Raw genomic sequence first — 24,875 nt, 5'->3', positions numbered from 1 at the left:
CTGCCAGTTTGCCATTAAATATAGAAGTTGGAACTAAAGATCCTGTGCCACTGAACCCTACTTGCTCTGTCAGGTTTCTGTGATCTATACTTATACAGTGAACTGCTGCTCTTTTCGATTTATGGAGCCTAGTGGTGGGATGCTTTTCTTTTTTCTTTAACACTATTTAGAATTACACTGCTTATACTTCTCCTTGGAGCTGATTCCAAGTATGTTTTAACCTCTTTTAAAATAAAAATTCTTTATGCCCTCCCTTTATGCCCTCCCTTTAAAGCAGTAGACCTATATTAAATTAAAAAAAAAAACATTTTCTTTATAATTACTCTCATGGGAGTATCTTAAATGAGAACCTATAGGTTACTGGACTCCTTTAATTGTTGAATTCAAGTCTGTATCTGGTTTGAGTGCAAATCTCAGATCCCAGGTCTTCATGGGAAGAATTCTTAATTTTTTTCTATTTAAAGGAAAACTGCCCCAAACACTCAGAATTTACATTTCCAAGTAAACTGAAATAAATGTTGGCCCAAAGTTTGTAAAACTGTGGACACTATGGCTGGGAAGAAAGCTGAGAATGCACATACTAAATATCTAAGTCTGTTATATTCCTCCGTGCTCATAACTATACTAACTTAAAAAGGCTGGAAACCTCACTTACAGAAACAGATAGTGTTTCTTTGTGTGCACAATGATACATGCACAAAATTATCCATTGCAGTATTATATATATGTATTATATATGTATATACACATACATATATATGTATGTGTGTGTATATATACATATATATATGACCTGCAGGTCCACTGCTAAGGAGCAGGCCAAATAAAACACCGCATAGCTACATGATGGAAGCCCTGCCCCTTGAACACAGTGTTGGTCTGGAGGGGTAGATCAGTGGTGTAATGTTTGCTGAGTGTGTACAAGAAGGCCCAGGGTTTGATTCCCAGCATCATAAAAATAATATAACTTGGTGATTTCTATCAATAATCAACATTATTGATAATGCTATTCTTCAGGGAGGAAGGCTGGATCAAAGCACACAGAAGAGGAAACTAAGTTTCCACTCTCCTTTAAATGCTGTACAGTGTGCCTCTAAGTAACTGCTCAACTTAAACTTTAAAGAAAAAAAAAAGCCTGGTAATGTCTACATAAAACACACTTTCAATAAATAAGCTATGTACCAAAGGACGTTTTAAAAATCAGGTTGCTCTCTCCTGTTGGATTGAGTAAGGTCATTTTTGGTTCCACTTATATTAATAGCATACCCAAAGAGGAAACGCCTGGGCTTTCAGTCTTTTCTAAAGGAAGAAAATATTCCGTATTCAGAAAGGTGGATTTAAGTTGATAATAAAGAGCTTAATAAGGAGAAAGGAAGAGAAAGAAAAGAGGACACCATTAGGACACAAAGGTTTATGTGATTTTAGGCATTACAACAGGAGTTCAGAAAGATCTCAAGTGTTACATTGATGTTATCAATATTACAAAAAGAGAAAAAAAGTGACAGGCAACAGTGAAGAGCACCAGAGACCCAGCACAAACCTAAAACCATTCTCCTTCCTTCAACTGCCAAGGTATTTTCACATATTAAGCCCCCCCACCCCCTCCTTTCATCTCAGCTTTCCCTAACCTGCTTGGCCTGGGGAACTCAAGCCTCATCCTCGCCCTCCTCCTCCTCGAACTCGCCCTGCTCATCAGCCGTGGCATCCTGGTACTGCTGATACTCAGACACCAGGTCATTCATGTTGCTCTCTGCCTCGGTGAACTCCATCTCGTCCATGCCTTCTCCCGTGTACCAGTGCAGGAAAGCCTTGCGCCGGAACATGGCAGTGAACTGCTCCGAGATGCGCTTGAACAGCTCCTGGATGGCAGTGCTGTTGCCAATGAAGGTGGCTGACATCTTGAGGCCACGAGGAGGGATGTCACACACGGCCGTCTTCACATTGTTGGGGATCCACTCCACGAAGTAGCTGCTGTTCTTGTTCTGCACGTTGAGCATCTGCTCATCCACCTCCTTCATGGACATGCGGCCACGGAAAATGGCAGCCACTGTCAGGTAGCGGCCATGGCGCGGGTCACAGGCAGCCATCATGTTCTTGGAGTCGAACATCTGCTGGGTGAGCTCGGGCACTGTCAGGGCTCGGTACTGCTGGCTGCCCCTGCTGGTCAGGGGTGCAAAGCCTGGCATGAAGAAGTGCAGGCGTGGGAAGGGCACCATGTTCACAGCCAGCTTGCGCAGGTCTGCGTTCAGCTGGCCTGGGAAACGCAGGCAGGTGGTCACTCCACTCATGGTGGCTGACACCAAGTGGTTGAGATCACCATAGGTGGGTGTGGTCAGCTTCAGGGTGCGGAAGCAGATGTCATACAGGGCCTCATTGTCGATGCAGTATGTTTCATCTGTGTTCTCTACCAGCTGGTGCACGGAGAGGGTGGCATTGTAGGGCTCCACCACAGTGTCAGAGACCTTGGGTGAGGGCATGACGCTGAAGGTGTTCATGATGCGGTCTGGGTACTCTTCTCTGATCTTGCTGATGAGCAGGGTCCCCATGCCTGAGCCAGTGCCTCCCCCCAGTGAGTGGGTCAGCTGGAAGCCCTGGAGACAGTCACAGCTTTCTGACTCCTTCCTCACCACATCCAGGACAGAGTCCACCAGCTCGGCACCCTCTGTGTAGTGGCCCTTTGCCCAGTTATTTCCTGCTCCACTCTGGCCTGCCAGAGCAAAGGGGGATTAAATCAGCCACGATTGAGAAAATTTCTTCTTAAAAAAAAAAAAATCACCTCTCAGATAAGGCTATTTCAAATTATCTCCAAATAGCCAATAAATATTAAAACAATAAGCTATTTGGTCATCAATATAATTATAAATGAGTTAACAGAGCACACTTGGCTTTGAAAAAGCTAAGGTGCATTTGCATCAAAGCCTGAACTGAGGCTTAGGGGCCACAATCCTGGATGCTATTTATGATCCCAATCTGTCACACTTCTCCACCCCTTGTGCTAGTGATAATTAGCACCTTGTGCTCTTCTGTCTTCAGCTATGCCACATACTCACCGAACACGAAGTTGTCTGGCCTGAAGATCTGCCCAAATGGTCCAGACCTGACTGAGTCCATTGTGCCTGGCTCCAGGTCCACCAGGATGGCCCTAGGCACGTATTTATTACCTGCAGGGGAACAAGAGCTGCCTTAGCCCTTCAGGCTGTGTGCTCTATAGGGAAGGGCTTGGTCCCACCTCCTTCCCAATTGGTGGTACCTCCAAACAAAGAAAAGTCTATCATGACCAAAGAAGAGGCTACCCCACCCCACCCCCAAAATGGACATCCTAAAGTAGCTAGACCACCTTCTCCTGGGTCAAATAAGAGCATAGCTTAGGGGTGCCAGAATTGAAGATGGGGTGTTAAAAGTAATTACCGGTTGCTTCATTGTAGTACACATTGATTCTTTCCAGTTGCAAATCACTGTCTCCATGGTAACTTCCAGTGGGGTCTATACCATGCTCATCACTGATGACCTCCCAAAACTATGACATAAAAAATGGCTGTATTTAGCTATGCACAACCCACCCCCAATCTCCAGGAGAAGCCTCCCCTGTCCCCCACAGTTTTAACAACAGGACATTGCAGAAGCTTTAATGAGTGGCATGACCCGGGCACAGCCTTAGGGCTTGCATTGTACAGGATCAGAAAGTTGAAACGGGGCGGTTTCCCATGTGAGCAGCTGCTCTCAGCAGGAGGTGTGTGTGTGTGTGTGTGTGTGTGTGTGTGTGAGAGAGAGAGAGAGAGAGAGAGAGAGAGAGAGAGAGAGAGAGAGAGAGAGAGAAACAGCCCAAGCTGGGTTTGCAAGTCACAACCACCACTGGCGACTAGGGACAAATGTGCTGGGACTATAGGCAAGGAGAAAAAGGTGGCAGGCGGGGAGAGTGAAGCGAGAGAGCTGAAGGGTGGCGTTTTAAATTCAAAGCACGTTCAGCGACCGCCTGGCAATCGTTCTCCTCCCCTCCCCCGCAGTTCGCCTGGTGTTCAAGAGAGTAAAATCAATTCTCTTTTGTCGCGGCCCCTCCCTAAGACCGGCATGCACAGTCTAGCAGACACGCCCACGTCTTCTTTAGACACGCGTGGCTATTAGGGAGGAAAGGAAAAGAGGGCAGCTCAAATTCCTAACAGTTCCAGGAAAAAAATGAATGAGACCCCTTTGCTTTAAAGTCTCCTCTGAGACCACGCCCATCCGACTGCACAAAACTGCAAGTCAGGTCCGCCGTTGGCGAGACCTGGTGTCTATCTATAACCGCGTCCCATTTTGGACCCCAAGTATCCCGAGGGGAGCTCCGCTAGTGTCCCTCCCTCACCCCCTAAGCAGTGAGCCCACCTTGGCACCGATCTGGTTGCCGCACTGGCCCGCCTGAATGTGCACGATCTCTCGCATGGTGCCTCGTTAGTTTCTTGCTGCCTTGGGTCTGTGTCAGTGGGTCGGATGATCCTCTCCTTCCACACCCACTGCTGGGCCACCTGGAACTTACTCCGGAATCGACGGGCTGAGGGCGACGGCCGGGTGGGTTCGGTCTTTTATGTAGAGAGGGTGGGGCGAACCGAGCAGACCGCGCCCCCCAGCCAAAGCCCCCAGTCCCGTTCTCGCTAGCGCTCTCCAGGCCGGGTTGACGTAATGCTTTGAGCCCCAGGGACCGTCCGAGGGGCTGGACTATGGGCTTGTGGCCAATCAGCGCGGGCGTGAAGACCTTGCGAGGAGTGGGGCTTCTTGGGGGAAGCTAGGGCCTGAGCATTGTCTCGGACTTGAGAAGGGCAAGCTGAGTGTGGGGAACTGGGAACTGGGAGCGTGAAGACTGCGGTAGTGTGGCGAGACGGGGTGATTTAGCACCATAGGCTGGGGATTGAGAAGGCGCTGCTAATGGGTGGTGCAGCAGGTGCAGTCCGGTGTTGCGCGTGCGCGCAGGTTTAGGGTCATCTGCATTACCTGAGCAATTCCTCTTCTAATTCTGAGCAGGCTTCACCAAGCAAAGTACTTAGCGAGAGTAGTGCCCCTTTCTTCATCCCTGGAGGTCAATGCCTGTCCAAGCGCACACGCCCATTACATAGAACTTTAGGAAAAGACTAGTGATCCCATGAAGCCAAGTGTAATTGGAAAAACGGAGATCCAAACGATCATAACTTTGGACACTTTGGAGCATCTTAACCTTGCCTTTGTCTTTGTTGACTATGCTTGTTCCTCTGCTGTAGTAGCAGCATTTGGGGGGTAGAAGGACCTCTGAGCCTAGCCCTGCCTCACCCATTCCAAGAATACGCGGTGTTCTCAGCGTGATACCAAAGATTCCTTTCACCCTGTGATTGGCTTTTGTTCCTCCTGAGTGGTGGAGTGGGTGTGGCAGGCCGCGGTGTGTGAACTGTATTGCGGGCAGAGTGAGGGTGGAGTCCTGGGGGCGGGCCTGTCGGAGAAACAAAGGAGTTCACAAAAGCGTGGGATGTATTCCACAACTAAGTGTTTAAAAGCCAGCCAGGCGCTGTTCTTCCCAGTGTTTAGTTCACCCGTTGTTTAGGAAAGAAGGTGGGTTCCGAGAACCGTCGACGCCTAGAGCTCTTATTTTCATTTGCAGTGACTACGAGGTCCCAGCCTTGATGCTGCGGATGGAGAGTAGGGGGACACGCCTAAAATCTGCAGCGCGGTGAGCTAGGCAGAGACCACCGCAGACCCAGGCGCACTTACATCAGCGGGTGCGCAGACGCGGCGCATCCACTCTCCCTTCAAACCCGCATTTTCTAGGTCTTCTAGGAAGAAAATGATCCCTTTGTTACTATCTGTGCGCGTAGGTGAGATAAACCTGTGTGTGCTTCTGAGGGAGAGAGGAAAAAGGGTGTCAGAGCCTGTTCCCTGCTATCACAGGTTGAAGGTCACCGCTTCCCTTCGAGGGGCTAGTGGTTTAGGAGGTGATGTGACCCCTTTTATTCTCTAATAAGAGAGGCCCAAGTGACTCCAGGGTCACACTATCGGGTAGAGCTCGCAGCTGTTGAGCGAGGGAGGACCTGCTAGAACCATCCGCAAGCTGTCATCGCCTCTCCTTTCCACAAGGGGTGTGGGGGTAGGATGGGCTTTAGACTGAATTCTAATGTACCATGAGAAGCAGCCCAGAACAAAAGCCTTGCCGCCTGTGATTGCCAGGGTGTCCAGACTGGAACTCTACGGCCAGAGTTCGCCAGAAAGAGCTTCGGGTGTTCAGTTCAGGGTGGGTTGAGAAGAGAGAGGCAGGAACAGTGAAGGCGTGCCCACATGCCCAGTAACAGGGTTCCAAGGACCCAGGCACTGATTTTGAATTTTCTCACCCAAGTCTTCCTACAGATGTAGAAGCTTGAAGAGCGAATATTTCCCAAGGTCACACAGCGAGTTAATGACAGAGCTCGGACTGTCTCCCGGGCGCCCAAGCGTTCAGGGAAGGTGGCTACTACATTCACAGCCAAAAGGGCTATTGAAGGGTGGCTGCTGCGGTGCTCAGTTGACACCGAGAGGGTGTCACCAGCACTGCGATTATAGATGCCGCTGTGCAGCGGTCCCCGCCTGGCTGCCCCGGGGGCTCAACTCTAAACCCGGTCATCTGAGCCTGCCTCTCTCACCTAATGGGTTCCTTGCTCAGCTTCTGTTTCAGAGCCAGATCTTTCCAAGGTAGCTGATTAAAAACTCGTGTTTATGATTCTCTACATGAAAAGTCCTTTCCTCTCGGATTTCTCTTAGCGGAAGAGGTTTGGAACAGCGTGAAAGCATCCTGAAACCTGGACTGCCTGGGGAACCAGCCTGTAGGTCCAGGATCAGCTTTCCTATCATGCATTTGCCTCATTGTCCCCACAGGACTTGTCTTTGGGTTTACTGTGCTTCGCATTTTAAATTTTTGCAAAGAGCTGGTGTGTGTGTGTGTGTGTGTGTGTGTGTGTGTGTGAGAGAGAGAGAGAGAGAGAGAGAGAGAGAGAGAGAGAGAGAGAGAGAGATATTGACCAAAAAAGGGCTTAGTTCATATAACTCGAAGGAAGAGCTACTAGGAAGCAAAATCAGACGGGTGTCCAGCTTTTGGTTCTGCCTCTTTATATTAGCTTCTTCTCCCTCTATGTCACACACCAGACCCAAACATTTAAAGACAATGTATTTCATGATCTTTACATAACAATTTTAATGATGCATTAACCTTCAAAAGACAGGTGCAGAAGCGTCTCGGCAAAATCAAAACCATTTGTTTCATACAGGGAGGGGCCTAAACAGTCACAATGGTATGTGCGTTTACGAATGTCAGATTATTTTCAAGGGCAAATCCCCAGCTGTGCACTTATTATACACAAAGGGTCATTGTTTTAAACAACTGAAGAGGCTGGCTAGAAAGGAGATTTTTCATAAATACGTAGTAAAATTCGAAAATGTTGTTTTCTTCGTGAAGAATGTATTTTGACTTTTTTTTTTTTTTTTTTTTGTAACCACGGGACATTAGTTCAGGATTTTTGCCCATCGCTAGCCTATATTCACCACTTAAAGTTCAGTTCACCACCCCCACAGCCGAGATGTACACGGTTTCCTAGGCAACACACATTTTGCCACTGAATGAAAAGGAATCGAAAGAAAGACTGCAAAGGCTGCAGATCCCTGGTTATTTCTTCCCCCACGCCATCCGTCCTTCTCATTGCTAGAAATTGTTAGAAATATTGTGAAGTTATCATTTCTAACATTTATGTAAAAGAGCCAAGTGCCCAGAGAACTAGACCTAGAAAGGTGTCGCAGCCATATATAGTAGCCGAGCATCGGCACTGCGGAAGGGCTCCTGTGTTCTGCTGCCTCTGTGCCTGCCCAGGGTGAACCCTCCGATTCTCTCCTTTCTCCCCTTCCCTCTTAGAAATGAGTAGGCTATTGTGCGGCTCATCACTGTCCGGAGCTCTAGAATGAAGGCACTACTTGGGGGGGTGGGGGGGGGGGTCCTGCTGCGGTGAGGTTCTGTAGGGATCAGCCACTTAGGCAACAAAAGACTGGATCTGCAGAGAAAATTCCGCGTCTTGAATGCAGCAAAAGCACGCGGGCGCCCGGCACCTTGGTCTTTGTTTCTCACTGGGGCTGGGTGTTTTCCCATGGCCAGTGCTCATGAATTTGAATTTTAAAAGCCTACATCCAGTCTTGAAGCCTTTCACAAAAGAGGTTTGTCTTCCTTGTCACACAAATCAGCAGGAGGAGGGGAACCCCTGATTTTCCAGGGCATCGGTTCCCTTTCATGGGCTGCCTCCCCTCCTCCAGTCCCCCCTTCCTTTTTTTTTTTTTTTTTTTTTTTTTTTTTTTTTTTTAGATTCTTCAACCTGGAGCACAGAGCACAGGAATGTTCACAGTGCAGCCTGGTAAACTGCATTTCCATAGTGCAGAGTCATTCTCAGAAGAATACAGAACCAGAAGTACTCAGACGAGGCATGCTAGAACACTGACAGCCTGCCTGTGTAAGGTGCTGTCTGTGAAAGCCATCAGTGTGAAAATGGATCCCTTTTTAAATGGGAGAGTACACAGCAGAAGACAGAATGGGGGGGGGGGCATTTTAAGTGAAGGAGGCAGATTGCTGTAGTATCAGTGTGACGTAGGCTGCCACCCACATTGTTCCACAAGCAACTGCTGCTTGGTAGTGTCTCCAGAGCTCACGGTCTCTCCAAAATCTACCACAGACCTTTGTTTGTCATTTAAATAAAATGAGAATATAGGTACACGCTATAACCCCTCTGCCCTTTGCCCTAGTGAGAATGTACCAGAACCTCTCAGCAAATCAGTCTCGGCTTCATTTCCCAATTGGTGGCTACTAATAGTCACAGTATGTTTAAAAAAGAAAGAAAGAAAGAAAGAAAGAAAGAAAGAAAGAAAGAAAGAAAGAAAGAAAGAAAGAAAGAAAAATTTAGCCGGACGGTGGTGGCGCACGCCTTTAATCCCAGCACCTGGGAGGCAGAGGCAGGTGGATTTCTGAGTTCGAGGCCAGCCTGGTCTACAGAGTGAGTTCCAGGGCAGCCAGGGCTACACAGAGAAGAAACCCTGTCTCACAAAAAAAAAAAAAAAAAAATTTCATGGAGAGGTTATCTGAGAGAATTTTATATTCCCTTTAAAGTAGCTTTTTGAAAGTAAACTTATCAGAAGGTTTAGTCTGGTATGCATATTCTGTTGAGGTTTGGTCTGTTGTTATGCATTGTAATGCTGAATTCTATACAGGAAGGTCTAGGTCAACAAATTCTCACACGTACCAGCTTTTGTTGTGCACACCTTGTTCCTTAATTTAAGTATTTGTTGTAATGCTAAACACAGACCCAGGTTACCTCAGGGATGGGAGAACCTCACACAGACCAAGTAAGGCTATGTAACCTTGCCCAAGTCAACTCTGATTGGTCAATAAAGATGCCTACAGCCTATAGCTGAGCAGAAGAGAAGTAGGTGGAGTTTGAGTTCCCCAGGCTTGGGGTCTGAGGCAGGACCAGGAAAAGAAAGTAGAGAAAGGAGAAGATGCAGTAGGGTGGGTAAATCATGAAGACATGACCATGAGGGCTGGCCAACTGGAGTTAAGAGTGGCCCAGATGGAACATGGCAAGTCATAACTCAGGGTTATTGGCAGCGAAGTAGATACTAATGGCTTAGAGGGTAGATATCTGCCCAGCTCTAGTGCTCTAAAGGCTTATCATGAATATAAAGGTTCTGTGTCTTTTTTTTTCCTGAGAACTGAATGATATAAATGGGGGTAGATACCCTTGTATGAGATTAAATATTCTCTACAACATAGCTTAATTGAAAGTGTGCTGAAAAAGTAAAAGAAGAAGAGGAATAAGAAGAGGAAGAGGAGGAAGAAGAAGAGGAGGAAGGGGAGGAAGAGGAGGAAGAAGAAGTGGAAGAGGAGGAGGAGAAGGAGAAGGAGGAGAGGGAGGAGAATTGATCCCAAAGAGTTGTCTGTCTGGACACTCATGTTCATGGCAGCATAGTCCATAAGAACCAAAAGATGTAAGCACCTTGAGTTGTCACGGGTAGATAACTAGGTAGAAAACATGGTCAGTCTGTATATATGATGAAATATTACCCAGGCTTTTAAAAGAAGTTCTTATTCAAGAATTAATCCTGATGCCATTATGTTAAAAGAAAATAGCATGTGATAATAAGACAAAGTTTTATAGTTCCATTCATAGGTGTTACACAGAGGAGACAAAGACATAGAGACGCAGTAGAATGGGGGTCACCAGGGATTGCAGAAGGGGAAATGAGAATTATAATAAGAAAAGAGTTTCAGTTTTGCAAGATAGTCATACCACTGTGAACATATAATCAGTTCCTTGAAACTGGCTCCAAGATGCCTCCACAGAGGACACTGCAATCCTCAGGAGCTTAAGACTTTTTATATAGTGAGTAAGATTTGCAAAAGGCCTACAATCATCCTCCCATGTCTTTAAGTCTTCTCGGAAAAACATACTTAATAAAAATAAATGCTCCCAGTAGGTAGTTGTGGGAGGTGGGGTGGGGGACATTGTTGTGTGTTCAGCAATTCTTTTAAAAATTTCTTTAAAAAAATAGGAAGGAAAGGTGTTCATGGATCAATGTTTGCCGTGTGCCTCATTTTTGATGAAAAATCATTGGGGCATGGGTGTGGCTAAATTCTGGTGGAGAAACTAAAGGAAAAAACTATGAAGAAAAATACTGTGACGTTCAATGACCTCTATGGAGAGAAATATGCGATTTTGTAAAAGAAGCAAATTCACTGCCAACAGAATAGGAAAAGACCTGTCAGAAAGAGCCAGCTGCAGAGTTGTGCAGCCTTGATTTGTTATGGCCAACAGAGAGACACTGCAAGCCCCAGATTGTGCCTCATGGCAAGAAAACTTATGACAGCTGCTCTGTTGTTCTCACTGTAGCAGACAGTGAAACATGCCAGCCTGTGTGGGGAGTGGAGGAAGCCCCGAGCGTGTGAAGTCTTGAGTGGATGTGTGTAGACATGAGCTGGCCATGCCAAGGACCCCAATGGGAGTGGCAAAATCTTACCTAAGTGAAGCTCAGGGAATGTCAGACTTCCCCCACTCCCTGCCCCCGTCCATGTGTAGATGCAGTGTGTGCAGAAAATAACTCCCAAAGCTTTGCCACCCCACAATGTTAATTGCCTGAAGACTGCTCCCATACAGAGACTACACCTACAGAGAGATTAGCAAAACCTGTCTTCTTGATTCAGCTGTATACCATAAATCCTGCCTCCTTATTCAGCTAATATGCAATTACCCCACCTCTGTGTTCAACTGTATATAACAAGCACACACTGAATTTCTTGGCTGCTGCAGCTATTCCATCAAAGAATCCAGTCCACCTGGTCTCAGCTCTTCTGTCTACGTGTCTATTGTTTCATCAGTCTGTCTTTTCTTCATTCCCTCAGTGCCCCAATCAGATCAAATTCTGGGAGCTATGCAATGATGTAACAAGTCTGGGAATGAAATGAATACAATTTTACTAGAAACTTCCAGAGAGAGACTTTCTACCTTCTCTGCTCACTGGTGGGAAGGACACATAAACTCTGTCCATCATCCACAGAAGTGGTGTGTCATAGTTCTAAGTTACTCTTTTGTTAGGGAAGAATGGTAGCACACAGGGCTGATGGATGGTTCTCAGTCATCTGGATCAAAATATACCTAGAACATGGGCTCAGGAAACTTGAGCAGTAAACTCAAGGAAGCTCTTCCCTCTTACAGTGATGGATGGGAAAGGAAACTTGTGTTGGAGACCTTGGCCTTTTGTCAGTGTCCAACAGGGAAGGATATTTATGGAGTCCTCAACATTGTGGGTTCCCAGGCCTAACATTTGTGTACCCCGAATTCCTGCTGGGCTCTTCTACTTAGAGGGCCTTGTGTGAGTGACTCTGGCTTTCATGGGGTCACGTGGCTTCTATTCCTGGGGAAGTTGAATGATAGAGTCAGGTGTTGTGCTTCTGACCAGACATTCCCCTTCTGCCTTCGTCCCATCCAGCACTAGGATGATCTTTAGATTATTTTTTGAAAGACTCATATTGAATGTCTCCAGGCTCCAGAGATGCCCCTGTTCTCATAGCTGCTCACAGGAATGTTTACAGGCCCTCCCAGGCCTTCAGTGTGACAGGGGTGTCCTAGTAGAGCATCTCTGTCTGCTGCCATTTGGAAACAGTTTGAGTGTATGCTCCAAAGTTTCATGTGCCAGATGCCTGGTCCTCGGTGTGATGATGGTCAGGTGAGGGAACCTTTAAGGGATGAGGCCTAGTATAAAGTGAGTGGTCACTGGGAGCTTTGAACAAAGAAGAGATTAGTGCATTTCTCCAGGGACCCCAGTTAGTTCCCCTGAGCAGAAGTTGTAATATATGAGCCTAGCCTCTGAAGCTCTCTGGTTTCCCATCTTAACAGCTGATCAGATTCCTTCCCATCAAGGTGCCACTTTCCATCAAGGTGCCACTAGCTATGCTGTTTCCTCAGAGAGTCCTCACCAGAGCTGTGCAGTTGCAGGTAGCATATTCTCAGACCTCCAGACTGTGAGCTAAATAAACCTCTTTTCTGAATAAAATGCCCAGCCATTTTATACAAAAACAGAAAATGAACCAACACACCTATTCATCAAATAAATTTCCATCTCATCGAGCTTTTTATTTACTTCATTTTACCAAAAATTGTATATCTTTAGTCACAAATGACGATCCTGAAGATAAACCATCTTCAGAATTATCTGTTTTCAATGACTACAGCATCTATAGTTAACAAACCAGATGCTATGAATACATTATGAAAATAATGTACCTTTAACCAATACTTTTAAAGTTCAAAATTATCAAGTTACTTCAAAAATTGAGAGGAGAACCACGGCTGTGTTGTAATTTGAAGTACAGTTGGGAGTTCCTTTGATTAAGATTAATTTCCTCATTCAGGAATCAAATGATCTGAATTCCATCACCAGGGATTTGTTCCTCTGTGCCACACATGCTTGTGTCCTGGCAACTTTCTGAATCATGCTGCTCCTGAGAGAGAAAACCTAGTGCTTATACTACCTTTAAAGTATACTGCTCAGACCCAGCTTTTATCATGATCAGAGATCCAGGAAGTAAAGACTAACTTGAAATGGGAGCTGAGACTTGCTCATCGCGCCCACAAGCTGCTGTGATTCCAGGGTCAGGACCAAGCACAATTCTGCGAGGTTAAACATCCTTCCAAGACTCACAGGAAGACTAGACTCCAGTGGCTATGGATCCTCTGAGGAGGACTCCGAGTTCAGTCATGAGAGTGGGATTCCCACGATGACATTGGTGACTTTTAAGAAGAGGAAGAGACATAAGGTAACATTCTTTTCCTGTTTTGCCATGTGATGTCCTTGGTGTATGAGATATAGCACAAGGCTTTTGTCTAGTTTTGAACAGAGATGCCTGTACCAAGCTTTAGGATGCCCAGCCTTCAGAACTATGAACCCAATAACTCTCTTTTCATGAAGATCTATCCATTCTGTGATGTTCACTTGTAGCAATAAAAAATAGACTACTTTTGATCTATACTGTACTGGTGCCCTCCTGAAAGGGACAAAGGAGAAAGATCTGGTTAACATTCTGAAAAAGAAGCCTTCAAAATGCTGCCTTCTAGCCAGCCATGTATAAATTTCATTGCGGCACATAGAATTCACCTAACAAATATTTGTCATGTATTGGGCTCTGTCCTAGGTCCCAGCAGGACAGCAGTGACCAAACCAAGCACCTCTACTCCCTGACCTCACACTGTAGCTCAGGTGTTGCATTAGAAAAGTAGAATTTCTCAGGGCTGTGGTTCATATCAGTCCTGCCTATTTGTGTTCTTATTCTTTAGGGTTTTTTAAATCACAGCTTCATTCTTTCTCACACCTTCCTCATTTCTCTGCTAAATAGTGTAGTGGGTCTAAGTAACTAAAGGGTACAGATGATTTTGATGGCACTCTAACAAAAAGTGTCTATGCTGGCTTGCTAGAGAAGGTGTCATCAATGTTATCTGAGTCACACTGACGCTCTGAGTATTGACACTATTCCATCCCCACCCCCAACCCCTTACTTCAGTAAAAACTTCCTTTCCTTACCTCAGTTTTCTGTTCTTTTTATTCTTTCTCCCTCCAAATGACCCCGGACTACCTGAACCAGAGAAAAGAAGTGACTGACTCTGGGAAGAAGATAAAAGTCCACGCCTTTAATCTTTGTAGGGGCCTCACTATGGAGACTCTGCATCAGGAGACATGTTGGAAAAAATAAACAGTATTTGTCATCATCCTTTAGCCAAGCATTATCTCAGCACTCAGAAGGCTGAGGCAGGAGGATCCTAAGTTTGACACCAGTTTGGGTTATATACCAAGATCCTATCTCAAAAATAAAAAATTACTCTTCAGTGCTATAAAGTCTTCCCTCTGAACTTCTCTATGTTTTCCATAGCACAGAAATACCACACAAAATGTCAAAAGGGTGTTCACTTCCCAACACACACACCCATTGTCAAGATCACCACCCACGTCTAGGAAGGTCTAGGAAGAGAGGACACTTAGCTGGCTACTATTTTACCATGACAATTTGATTTTAGAACATAGCAAGAAGCTGCATAATTCACTCCGAGGAGCAGCCCACCCAGCTGGCTTTCTCAGCCTCTCACAGGCTTTCTTCCTTGGATGAGCTGCCTGCCCACACAAGACTCCCTGCGAATGGGAATAGTAATGAGCTGCCTGCCTCCTTTCCCACCCCGCAGAGGAGCCATGGGGACAAGTTGCAATAATGCCACTGCAAACTCCTCTAAGGCTGACCCTGCATGAGCCCAGGCTGCCATTATAGAAGTGTGGCAACACATTAAAGGTGGAACTCTCACTTCCTTGACCTTTTGCAGGTCCCGTGTTCTTTCATGCCCCTCACCTTCATGAGTGGCACTTACTATGGGATCAAATGGTTGTTCCCTGAGTATTATTGGACTCTGCTGGCCTCCTCTCTTCTCATAATTATTCACCTTTTGCTTTTGGGTAACTGACCAGAGGAAGAAGGTCAGCATGCTGTCTCATTGTACTTCACATTCTATTGATGATACTTCACTCTCCAGCCAGAGAAGATGCTGTGATGTTAATGGGTTATTTGTTTATTTGGTTGGTTGGTTTGAGATTTTGTTCTGTTTTGTTTTATTCATTTATTTTGTTTGAAATAGGCCCTTACTATGTACCCCCAAGCTAGCCTGAAAGACCTATCATCTTCCTGCCTTAGTCCTGAGTGCTGGGATTACAGGCTTATACCACCTGTCTTAGTTTATTTATTATTGCTGTCAAAAAAACACTGACCAAAAGTAACTTGGGGAGTGTCCTAGTTGTAGTTTTTATTGCTATGATAAACACCATGACCAAAAGCAAAGTTACAAAGGAAAGGGTTTATTTGGCTTACACTTCCATATCGTGGTCCATCGGTGAAGAAAGTCATGCAAGGCAGGAACCCGGAGGCAAGAGCTGATGCAGAGGCCATGGAGGTGCTTCTTACTGGCTTCCTTTCCGTGGCTTGCACAGCCTGCTTTCTCTCTCTCTCTCTCTCTTTCTTTCTTTCTTTCTTTCTTTCTTTCTTTCTTTCTTTCTCTCTTTCTCTCTTTCTCTCTTTCTTTCTTTCTTTCTTTCTTTCTTTCTTTCTTTCTTCCTTCCTTCCTTTCTGTTTTGTTTTTCGAGACAGGGTTTCTCTGTGTAGCCCTGGCTGCCCTGGAACTCACTCAGATAATCATAGCTTGTGTCAAGTTGATATAAAACTAGCCAGGACAGGGAGGACAAGGGTTTATTTGGATTACATATCCTCAGTCACAGTTAAATGAGAGAAGCCAAGGGAGAGACTCAAAGCAGGACAGTGGAGGTAGGAACTGGAGCAGAGGCCATAGAGGAACACTGCTTACCCTTGCTCAGCCTGTTTCCCCGCCTTTCGTTTATTTATTTAGTTTATGTATATGTGTCTGCACGTATGCCTGTGTGCCAAATGGGTACTGAAACTTGAACCCAGGCTCTTTGGAAGAGCAGCCAAATCTCTTGATTGCTAAGACGTCTCTATAGCCTCTCAGTTTACTCACGCCATCAAGAGTCACCTGCCTAGCAGTGGCACTGCCATAGTGATCTGGGCCCTCCTACACCAATCATTAATCAAGAAAATGACCCCACTGGCCAGGCTGCTGATGAAGGCAGCTCTTTGGTTGAGATTCTCTTTTCTTGGGCATTAGACACACCCAGGTTTGTGTCAAGTTGATAAAAACCAACTGGCGCACCACCGTATCTGGCAACAGATATTAAATTGGCTTAAAGTAGAAATGAACATCGGTGTTGCTATAATCTATGGCATTCAATGTCTGGGATTTTTTTTTTTTTTTTTTTTTTTTTTGGTCTGTTTTGACCAGACAGCCATTCAGCTTCTGAGTTTAAATTTGCAATGGCCCATGTCTCCCATGCCTGGTCCCACTTGTACCAGGGCTTGCTAGTTACATTCACAACCAAGCTTGCCTTTACTTTGTTCTGCCTTCATCTTTTGCCATGAGGTAGGGAAAATGACCATATGAAGATGCTCATGCCTCTGATGGACAAGGGCACCTGGGACCAAGTACTTAGCAACAGGGCTGACTTTCAAAGCTCATGAGGCCATCCCTGCTTCTGTCTGTCGCAACACACACACACCTCCTCTCTCACACAGTCACCTCAGTCTCATTGGCATTGCCATAACTGTGACATTCTAGGTTTTCTTGAGACAAGGTCTTGCTATGTAGCCCTGACTGACCTAGAACACAATATGTAGAGCAGGATAGCCTCAGACTCATATTGATCCACCTGCCTCTCCTTCTTGAGTGCTGGAATTAAAGGCATGTGCCACCACACCTCACTTCATTCCAGATTATATGTGTCTGGTGTTCTCATCACAACCACTGCCCTGCATTGCTTTTTAATAGTTACTCTTTTATCTTTATGCATCCCTTTGGGAGAATACTTACATAGTCTAATACTAAATACTAAGTTATTTCAAGTCCTACTTGTTGGTAAATTGGTTGTAATAAGCAATAAGCAAACAGAGAGCTTAATGCCAACCTAGATTTGTGTGTGTCTAGCTTTGAACTTGAGACAGCAGAATAAAACTGCTCTCAGAATGTGCAGTGCTCCCAACCCAACACGGCTGTGCAGGAGAAGGCACATCTGTGCCAGTCTTGTTTGTACCAGGGAGTGAGAGAGGCAGGGTGTCTGCTGCAGCTACTGTGGAGCCTGTCTCTGTTCTCACAGGAAGCATTCACTGGGGGCTTCCCACTGGGAATCTTAAGAATATAGTTATCTCTATCCGTGGTACAGAAGATGGAAAGGTAAACTAAACCTCCCAGGGGCATTGCTGGGTCTGAGGGATCCTTTTGTAGTACTATTGAGTGGGCTAACCTTCTACTGCTGAGCTATGGTCCCACCCACTAAAGCTTACTTACTTACTTTTTTTTTTTTTTTTTTTAAGATTTATTTTTATTGATATGAGTACACTGCAGCTGTCTTCAGACACACACTAGAAGATTGCATTGGTTCCCATTACAGATGGTTGTAAGCCACCATGTGGTTGCTGGGAATTGAACTCAGGACCTCTGGAAGAGCAGTCAGTGCTCTTAACCACTGAGCCATCTCTCCAGCCCTAAAGCTTACTTTCAAATAGCATTCTCTTATTTCATTTTATGCTATTGTAATGGAATACCATCCTGGATGTTCATAATGAACAGAAATTGATTTGGCTTATGATTCTGGAGGCTGGGAAGCCCAAGTCTGAGTGGCCATATCTAGTGAGGGTTTTTTTTCTTACATTCTTCCCTGACGAAAAGTGGAAGATAGAAAGCAAGACAGGAAAGGCAAGATGTGTGTGTCTGTGTGTGTCTGTGTGTGTATTCCACTGGGGGAGGGTAGTTCTGAATTTCTCTTTTTGTAAAGAAGCCACACAATTGAGAACAATTGAGCTTCATGGCCTAAGCACCCGTATAAGATCCCACTTCTCTACACTACTGGGGTTATGTTTCCAAGACAAGGAATTATCTCTGGGGAGATAATTCAGTAGATAAAGGCACTTGCACCTAAGCCTGATGGTTTGAGCTCCATCCCTAGGGCTCACATAGTGAAGGGGAAACAGACAGTCACCAAGTTGTCCTCTGACATTCACATGTGTGCCACAGTGTGCCTGTACACACATGTACACATACATAATGAATACATGTTGAGGCCCACACTCGGCCTCAATGCTTTGCCTCAACGCTTTTGGGGCTAAGTGCTCTGATCAAGAGAGAGTGTGGCTCTTGGGGCAAGAGACTCGAAGAATGGAGACAAGACAGGGTGTGATTCAGTCTCTCTTCTATTTTCTCAAGTCTCTCTTATTGAAGGGAATTGAGGTATTTATATACACAAGCAGGAGAACACAGGTGAAAACATTTTACCACGTGCACCATACAACTGAGGTCACTAAACAGCAAAACAAGCTATGTGGGATAAACAAGATATTTATCAGAGTGTGCTTCAGCTGTTATAGGCTTTTGACAACCAAGTCTTTCATCAGGGTATATGGTTCCAGATGGCTGCAAAGTTGATCTAGCCACTTTCTACTAAAGTTGGCTCCCAACAGGTCCCCCTTTTTAAATTTTTTTCAAAAGGGAAGGCTGGGAAAACTTACGGAAACCGTGCCTGTCCTAGGTTGGAACAAAGGACCCCAGCCTCACTTAAGATGGTGAGGCCTCCCTTATTTTAGGGGCAAGAGTCTCGATATGCTCTCTTACCCGTCATTGGCTATCCAGCTTAGCGCGTAAGTTAGGGGTTAATCCTCATCAGTCTTGATGACAGAGGTTTCAGAGTCCCCTACTTCCAGCCTGTAATAGTGGACCTGTATGGGTTTACCAAAGCCATCAGTTTGAAAAGCATGAACTCGAGAGACAAGAGATTTAATATCTAAAACGTTGATATAAAAGCAACACTCTTTAAGGCAACACACAACTTCCCCTGTTGGAGAAGTGAAAGGTCTAAGCCTTGTACCCACAAATTTATACCAATGCAATCCTTGAATTTTGCATCAGCTTAGTAACAATTATACAGATAAAGACAGCCTAATATTAACCACCTCAGTCCCCAAGTCCAGGGAATTGGGGCGCTGACTCTTCATTAACTTCTTCAAGCTGAACATGGGCGTTGACTTTTAGAAGAGGAATGAGGGGAAGGGTAAATTGATAAGCATCTGAAGTCTGTCTTAACTGCATCCAGCTGGAAGTCCAGGGCATCAGTGAACATGCAGGTGATAAGAAGATTCATTCACCAAGGCTGTGTATTCTGTAATATACAAATCTCAAAAACAAATTTTAGTATCAAGATAATTATTTTCTCTGAAATCTAGTGTTCTGGAGGCCTACCTCTGTCATGTCTGATCCATATAATTCTGGAAGACATAACTACTACCTTAATGACCTCATCAGAAAACACATAGAAAAACCTTTTTTTCCAAATTAGCCTTTCCTTAAGCCAGTAACCAGAAAAACCTTTACATTGAGTTTTTATCCAGAAAAATATTATACAACTCAGAATCACACCCATTTTGAAAGTTAAATCAATTAACATTATCATTCTGCTTAGCTCTCTGTCTAGAGCAGCCTTCTATTTATTCCTCACGTCTTTAAAGCCTTTTTCATCTGTTTTTACTCACTTATTTCTTGCCCCATTTTCATTACTATAACCTTTATTTATCTGTTTGGCTCTCTTGACTCAGAGCAGCCTGCAATTTACTCCTTGCATCTTTAAATCCTTTTTCATCTGTTTCTATTTACTTATTTCTTGCCCCGTTTTTGTTACTATGCAATCACCTTTGTTTCACTTCCGAATTCAGCCAGCTCCGTCAGTCGACTGGTTCTCCAGCACAGGAGTGAGGATGACCGCTTCCAATTCCCGTGGTGTCCTTCACTGTATCCCGCTTACTGGAGCTCTAACGTTGAGACTCTGTCAGTTCACTGGTTCTCCAGCGCAGGGTGTCTTCCACTGTATCCCGCTTACTGGAGTCCCTGTTCGGGCGCCACTAATGTTGAGGCCCACATTCTGCCTCAACACTTTGGCTCAACACTTTTGGGGCTAAGTGCTCTGATCAAGAGAGAGTGTGGCTCTTGGGGCAAGAGACTCGAAGAATGGAGACAAGACAGGGTGTGATTCAGTCTCTCTTCTATTTTCTCAAGTCTCTCTTATTGAAGGGAATTGAGGTATTTATATACACAAGCAGGAGAACACAGGTGAAAACATTTTACCACGTGCACCATACAGCTGAGGTCACTAAACAGCAAAACAAGCTATGTGGGATAAACAAGATATTTATCAGAGTGTGCTTCAGCTGTTATAGGCTTTTGACAACCAAGTCTTTCATCAGGGTATATGGTTCCAGATGGCTGCAAAGTTGATCTAGCCACTTTCTACTAAAGTCGGCTCCCAACAAATACAAATGTTATAAAGATGTTGTTTCCAATACAGGAAAGACACATACAAACCACAGAGACATGGCTCACAACAACTTGAAAATCACCTTTGAGAGTCAGTGGGTGCCCTAAGATCTAGAGCTCTGGGGCCTCAGACTTCTCACCTAAATTCCCCATTGAAAAAGATGGTGGTCCTTGGAAGCCAGTCTTTGGGTCCCAAGGTGGCTTGGTGGCAAGGTGACTCTGTCTTTCTCTGACCATATCTGCGTCTTGGACTCTTCCGCTGGCCTTTATTCTGCTTTCGGAACAGCCCAACATGCAAGAACAGGAGGAAGCACAGCTTAGGGACCAGCACCTGTGTGCCTGCGTCTTCAGGGCCCAGTACCTGTGTGCCTGTGTCTTCAGGGACCAGCACCTGTGTGCCTGTGTCTTCAGGGCCAGGAAAACCACATAAACCCTTGTTGCTTCAGTTTCCAAGCCCCAGATATTTATATATAAATTATATAATTTAAAAATTTAGGGCTGGAGAGATGGCTCAGAGGTTAAGAACACTGACTGCTCTTTCAGAGGTCCTGAGTTCTATTCCCAGGAACCACATGGTGGCTCACAACCATCTGTAATGGGATCTGATACCTTCCTCTGATGTGTCTGAAGACAGCTACAGTGTACTCATATATATATAATAAATAAGTAAATATTTTAAAAATTTATAGATTTATAATATAATTATAAAGCACTTAGTTTTTTGTCAGGAATGCCGGTGCCTACTTCCTACTCACCTGTAGGGCCCAGGGGCAAGTTTCTTAATCTGTTCTGCTTCTGTTCCTTACTGATTCTCAACCTTCCTAACCTTTTAAAACACTTCATGTTGTGGTGACTCTCAATTATAAAATTACTTTTGTTGTTACTTTTTAACTATAATTTTGCTACTGTTATGAGTTGTGAGGTAAATAGTTTTGAAGGTAGAGGTTTCTCAAAGGGATCACCACCCACAGGTTGACAACTAAAGCTCTGTGTGTACATCTCCCTCATCCAATTGCTTGAGGCCTAGACATTCCAGAGAGGGCCTGATATAGTGCTTGTCACAGAGTATGTAATTGCCAACTTGTGGGTTTTTGGTTTGTTTGCTTTGTGTGTGGTTTTTTTTTTTTTTTTTTTTTTTTTTTTTTTTTTTTTTTTTTTTTTTACAGGGTTTCTCTGTGTAACCTTGGCTGTCCTAGATCTCACTCTGTAGACCAGGCTGGCCTAGAATTCCCAGAGATTCACCTGCCTCTGCTTTCTGTGAGCCACCGTACCTGGCTATCTTATAATTTTTTAAAGATTTATTTTATATTATATGTATGGGTGGTTTTGACTGCATTGTGTTCATTCAGTGCCCTTGGTGGTAAGAAGGGGACATGGCGTTCCCTGGAATTGAAGTTACCGTAGTAGTGAGCTGCCGTGTAGATTCTGGGAATAAAAACCCAGTCATCTGCAAGAACAGCTAGGGCTTTTAGCTGCTACGCCATCTCTTTAGCCTCAAACCTTTAATTTTTAATTGTGGTAAAATACACATATAGAAATGCACTATTGTGCTAACATCAGCACCATTCACCTCCAGGACATACTGATGTCACAAATTTGAAGCCACGGAGTGTTTAGTCATCTTTCTTCCTGGCTGGACAACTCCCATTCTACTGTCTGTTTCTAGAAATCTGATGACTCTGTGTGTCTCATGTGAGCTATGCCATCCTTTTGTGCTTTTCTTCTTCTTCATTAGGTTTTGTGGTTCTGAGGATCAAAGAAAGGCCTTGTGCATGCCAGGCAAGCACTCTTACTACTGAGATACATGCCCCAGCAGTTGTCCCCTTCTGTGTGGCTTACTTCACTTTGCATAATGAACTCAAGGTCCTCCCATGTGGTAGCAGGTGCCAGAATCTCCTTCCTTCCTAAGATAAGGTGACCCGACTGAGTGGGAGCACCAAACACTCAGCTAACAGGTTTTCTAGAAGTCAGTCAAGAGAGAACATTTTTCTGAGTTAAGTTCTGCCCTTGGCTTCCTTCCACTGTGGTTTTCCTGGTTTCTATAAAGGCTTCTAATCTGCTCCATTCTGTGTCCCTAACTTTTGTTCAGTTACGCCTCTATCTTCTGATCCCTCTGCATCCTCCAGATTGACTTCTTGGATGCTTTTTCTCCCTACAGCCTTTCTTTGACTCACCTATACCCTTGGCTTTGACTCAGCTGCTTCCAGAAGGCCCCCATACTTAGCTGTGCTCACTCCAAGAGCCCAAGTCACTCTGCTGTGTCTAGCCCTTGCTGAAATGTACTGTAGTTATTTGCTCCTTGTTTTCTTTCTCTAAAAATAGTTTTGTCTACCTTATTTTGTGGTGTTTCCCTCCCCCCCCCAGCCTCCCACACAGCAGGACACCAATAACTGTAGTATTGGCTACTGCTTGGCTACTCACCTATCAAAGAGTGGGTTTCTGGATAAAACTAGGTACAATTATCATTAAAATCAGCGAGCTTGAAGGACACTTGTCATGGACTGGGATTACAAATAAGACCTTTTGAGCAGATGCCGAACGAACATCACTTCTGGAATTCATTCATGTTTTGCAGATGACTCAAACATCCCACATATCCCTAGTTCTTTAAGGTGCTGTGTTTGGTTAATGTGCATCCATTCCAGTGGCGGAGAGGCGGTGGTCACCGTTCTCAAGGGCATCTTTGTGTCTCTCCAGCATTCAGTATGGTGCCGGGTGCACAGATGCCTTCAGTAAATGTTTGCAGAGTGAACCCAATGAATGGACATTTTGTCACTGGATCTGTTCATTTATTCTCTGGCTTGTTCCCCGGCTCTCCTTGAAATACAGCTGCTTTCATTGGCTTCGCCTTTATTTACTGGGTGGGTGTGCTTGTTTTCATCACCAGGAAGAGAAAGCGAGCACAGAAATAGCCTTGCCGCAGCAGCCATAGTTCGGCAAAGGAGCCTCTTTTGTGCCAAGAACGGACCCGCCCACAAGTTGGTGGAGGTGTAGAGTCCCCGGTGCTCAAAGGGCCCTCTGTGGGGAATCAGAGGGCAGTCGGATGACAGGATTACATACAGGCTGTGTGAGTCGCCAATGTGAGAAGAGCGCTCTAATCATTTTAGGAATAACCTGAACTAAACTGAGCCCATCTGCCCCTCCTCCTCAGGCAGGGATTCATGATGGATCTGCTTCGGCATCACAAGCTGGGGAGATGGGGGAAGGGAGGGGAGGAGCGTGAGCTTTTGTTCTGCCTCCTCCCACGACTGGCTATCTCCATCTCTAGCACAATGCCCTGAAGTCAGGCTGAGGTTCCTGAAAAATAACAGATTTGCCCAGGGGACAGGATGACCTTTCGCTGAGCCCTTACTTGTGCTTAGGATTGCTAACTCCACCTGCTCTGCTCCTTTGCCCATCCTGGCTAAGTCGTAATCTCAGCTTATTCATCATAATATGGGTCCCAGAGTCTCCAAGTCATCTCCCTGAACAACTACGACATGTGACGTTTGCTGGGAAGAAACAAACAAACAAACAAACAAACAAACAAAAAAAGTCTATTCACCCCAGCAAGGCACTGACAAACCAAAAGAGCCATTCAACCCCAAGTCTAGCTTGGTGAACCAATAGTTTTTAATTGGGACAGGAACATAGGGGACTTACTAGCAACTATACCTTTGAAGAAGAGCCTTCCTCCTTTCAGCAGTTGTAAATTACATCTATATCCTGGGGGAGGGGAGTGACTCCTTGTGTCTGCAGTGCTCTCCCTCACTTCCCATGGGAGACTTTTAGCAGGCTCAGTCTTGCCAGGGTCTGGTACTGGTGATTATAGCTTTTCTAATTTCAAGTTGGCTATCTAGGGCCATGCCACATTCAAAGGACAGCGATCTTTAATACACACTTATGAACACTCACAGATTTTCCAGCCCAAATACAAGTGTCGGACATCTGGGAGAGGATTATTCTCTCACATGTATGCTCTTATCTGAGAAGCAGGAACAATTCCAAAAGCAAAATTACACTGGGGTCCACATTTACCTAAAATACTAGACCTTGGGGCTATATTGGGAATCCTAAGGTATCAGAAATCTAAATCCAGAGGGTGGAGTACCACTCCCTTTGATACTAGCCATGAGCCCTCCCTCTCAGTCTCTATGGATGTCCTCCACAAATACATCTTCCTTTCTCAGCCTGCTGGAAGTAAATAACCTCTGGAGCTCATTTAGGGATGTTGTAAGCCCTTTCTCAGTCATAAGACCTGTAGACTGACTCGTGGAAACTTCACTGTGAGCCTAAAATCCAGGACAGATGGGTTTGTGCTTCTTCTTATCTTCCCACCCCCAATTCCCTGAGCTTGCTGGCTGGCGCTGGCCCAGGTTCTCAAATCCAGTCTGTTTCTGAGGAGAGCCAGGAGGCACAGCCCCGCCCCCTCCACAGTGACCA

General features: G+C 45.2%; 1 protein-coding gene and 1 long non-coding RNA gene across 2 annotated transcripts; both read right to left on the bottom strand.

Moving 5' to 3' along the window:
- Positions 1-1,396: 1,396 nt before the first annotated feature.
- LOC117713705 (tubulin beta-2B chain) lies at positions 1,397-4,645 on the bottom strand. Its single transcript, XM_034510158.1, has 4 exons — positions 4,363-4,645; positions 3,409-3,517; positions 3,051-3,161; positions 1,397-2,707 (listed from the first exon to the last, which is right to left on the bottom strand). The coding sequence occupies exons 1-4, from the start codon at positions 4,417-4,419 to the stop codon at positions 1,647-1,649; spliced, it is 1,338 nt and encodes a 445-aa protein (XP_034366049.1). The 5' UTR covers positions 4,420-4,645; the 3' UTR covers positions 1,397-1,646.
- A 15,151-nt stretch (positions 4,646-19,796) lies between these two features.
- Positions 19,797-23,625, bottom strand: LOC143443320 (uncharacterized). The gene is made up of 2 exons (XR_013112188.1): positions 22,875-23,625; positions 19,797-20,724 (listed from the first exon to the last, which is right to left on the bottom strand). It is a non-coding gene; the product is annotated as an uncharacterized LOC143443320 (long non-coding RNA).
- Positions 23,626-24,875: the final 1,250 nt, after the last annotated feature.

Source organism: Arvicanthis niloticus, chromosome 8, assembly GCF_011762505.2.
Source record: "Arvicanthis niloticus isolate mArvNil1 chromosome 8, mArvNil1.pat.X, whole genome shotgun sequence".
Lineage (NCBI taxonomy): Eukaryota > Metazoa > Chordata > Mammalia > Rodentia > Muridae > Arvicanthis > Arvicanthis niloticus.
This window is presented reverse-complemented; position numbering and strand designations above follow the sequence as displayed.